This window comes from Mustela putorius, unplaced genomic scaffold, assembly GCF_011764305.1.
Source record: "Mustela putorius furo isolate JIRA1106 unplaced genomic scaffold, ASM1176430v1.1 tig00537296_pilon_pilon_pilon, whole genome shotgun sequence".
Classification (NCBI taxonomy): Eukaryota; Metazoa; Chordata; class Mammalia; order Carnivora; family Mustelidae; genus Mustela; species Mustela putorius.
The window spans coordinates 22426-24963 of NW_025422434.1; the positions used below are offsets into that span (position 1 = coordinate 22426).

At 42.8% G+C, this 2538-nt stretch overlaps 1 protein-coding gene across 1 annotated transcript; it reads left to right on the forward strand.

The window, feature by feature from the left end:
• The first annotated feature begins 520 nt into the window (after positions 1-520).
• Positions 521-1459, forward strand: LOC123390301 (putative olfactory receptor 2B8). Its single transcript, XM_045073981.1, has one exon. It carries the CDS (start codon positions 521-523, stop codon positions 1457-1459), a length of 939 nt encoding a protein of 312 aa, XP_044929916.1.
• Positions 1460-2538: the final 1079 nt, after the last annotated feature.

Below are 2538 nucleotides of genomic sequence, written 5' to 3' on the forward strand. Positions count from 1 at the left end.
TGAACACATTTTTTAGTTTCTTTTGTATTATATTCTATTGCAGGTGAGGTGTGTACAAATCCAGTTGTGTAAAGCACAAGATACATATTTACAATAATGTCCTCCCTCTGTCTGCATCTCCTTCTGATTCTTTCTGATTGTTCTCCCTCTACTTCCTTCATCCTTATTATCTCTAAAATGTATGTACATACTTACAGTCCTTTGAGTCCCATTAAGTTCAGACCAAAAGACTTTTCATACCTATGACTGATGCCAACACGGAGTCCATTATTTCATTTTTCCTATTTTACATATTAAAGATTTACTTTTTTGGATAATGTGGAAGTAAACTGGTATAAGTTATGTCAATTTCAATCATTTATTGAAATAGTTACTTTTTGTATCACGTGGCCATGTTTTATAACATGAGAGATCCACCTCACCTGGCACCAGTTTTTTTTTTTTTTTTTTTTTTATTTGAAGGTTTCTTTTAAAAGTTGCTAAATGCTTGCTCCTGACAGGAAACATGTGCTAACAGAGGATGGAACAGAAGAATGGCAGCTCTTTCACGGGGTTTATCCTGCTGGGGTTCTCTGACCGGCCTCAACTGGAGCTAGTCCTCTTTGTGGTTCTCCTGATCTTCTACCTGTTCACTCTGCTGGGAAACACCACCATCATTGCCTTGTCTTACCTCGACCCACATCTACATACTCCCATGTACTTTTTCCTCTCCAACCTAAGCTTTCTGGACCTGTGTTACACGACCAGCACTGTCCCTCAGCTCCTGGTTCATCTCAGGACAGCAGAAAAGGCCATCTCCTTTAGTGGCTGTGTAGTTCAACTGTTTGTCTTCTTAGGGCTGGGATGCACGGAATGCATTCTATTAGGGGTCATGGCGTTTGACCGCTATGCAGCCATCTGCAAGCCCCTGCAGTACACCGTGATCATGCACCCCCGTCTCTGTGCCCTCATGGCTTCTGCGTCATGGTTCATTGGTTTTGCCAACTCTTCATTGCAAACAACGCTCATCTTCATTGTACCACTTTGTGGGAGAAATAAAATAGACCACTTCCTTTGTGAGATCCCCGCACTGCTCAAGCTTGCCTGTGTTGATACCACTGTGTATGAGTCAGAGATGTTCTTTGCCAGTGTGATCATTCTCCTCTTACCTGTGACGTTAATCATCTTCTCCTATGGTCGGATTGTCAGGGCGGTCTTAAGAATAAAGTCATCTGCAGGGCAGAGGAAAGCGTTTGGCACATGTGGGTCCCACATCACAGTGGTCTCCCTGTTCTATGGCACGGCCATCTATGCTTACCTCCAGCCCAGCAACAACTACTCCCAGGATCAAGGCAAGTTCATTTCTCTGTTCTACGCCATCGTCACCCCCATGGTCAACCCTGTTGTATATACACTGAGGAACAAGAATGTTATGGGGGCAATGAAGAAGGTGCTTTGGATGGGCCAGGACTCCAGATGACTGGGTGGGAAAGTCCCATATATGGAACACATTGAATACCAGAGTGATTAAGATGTTTGTGACCCACGTGGATCATCTAAAATTTCCTGTGAGAAGTTTCAAGGGAATTTACTTACTTCATTATTTTATGCAAATGAGTGCTCAAAACCCAAGTTCACTCATTCACAAAACTTCCTGAGATGCTGATTTTTGTTACCAGATCATATGCATATATATGTATGTATATATAGATAGATAGATAGATAGATAGAGATTTATTATTTAAATTGAGAAAGAGAGAGCATGAGCAGCAGGGGTACAGGGAGAGGGAGAAAGAATCTCAAGCAAACTGTACCCTGAGCGCAGAGCCTGATGCTGGGATTGGTCCCACAAACCTGAGATCACAACCTGAGATGAAATCACATGTCGGGCAGTCACCACGTGCACCCACCTGGCTGCCCGAGCTCTTCCTCACATTCGTATTTAGAGAGCTCTACAGGGTTTCTTATTTCACTCCCATTTGGGAATCCTATTCCATTTCTAAGTGCAAAAGGACATTTATGCACATAATATGAAGGCATAGGCAAAATAAGAATAGGGGCCACTAACGTGCTGTAAAAAATGTAAAAAATGTTAACATTTTAGCATTTCGTAGCAACTGTTGGAGGAACATCACTTATTCTTGCATTTGGATCATGGCCAAATTACCAGGTCCATAGGTTGACTGTATCATTGCTTTTTCACAGAATTAGGTGGGCATCTGTGGGAACAGCATACTTTTATGTGAACGAGAAATTTGGTAACATCACTTCTGATACAGCCATTCAGATATCAGTGCAGGTGTGATCTGAGCAGTATGACAGTGGTTCTATGTAGCCTGTGTCGATACAGCAGCTGCCGAGCCCCAGACAGTGCTTACGAGTCACGTTGTGGTGCAGGCAGAGGAGTGCCCATGTGAGGTCTGTAAGCCGGCTACGCAGCCTGGGAGCCACCCCCTGCATTCAAAATGAGTTTTAGGACATTATTGTATCTGAAAGTATATAACTCAGTTCCTAGTCAATATTCTATATATTCTATCTACAGTAATGCAGCAAAATTTC

Excerpts from the sequence above, each read along its gene's own strand:
- LOC123390301 (XM_045073981.1), top strand. The coding sequence starts at position 521 with ATGGAACAGAAGAATGGCAGCTCTTTCACGGGGTTTATCCTGCTGGGG.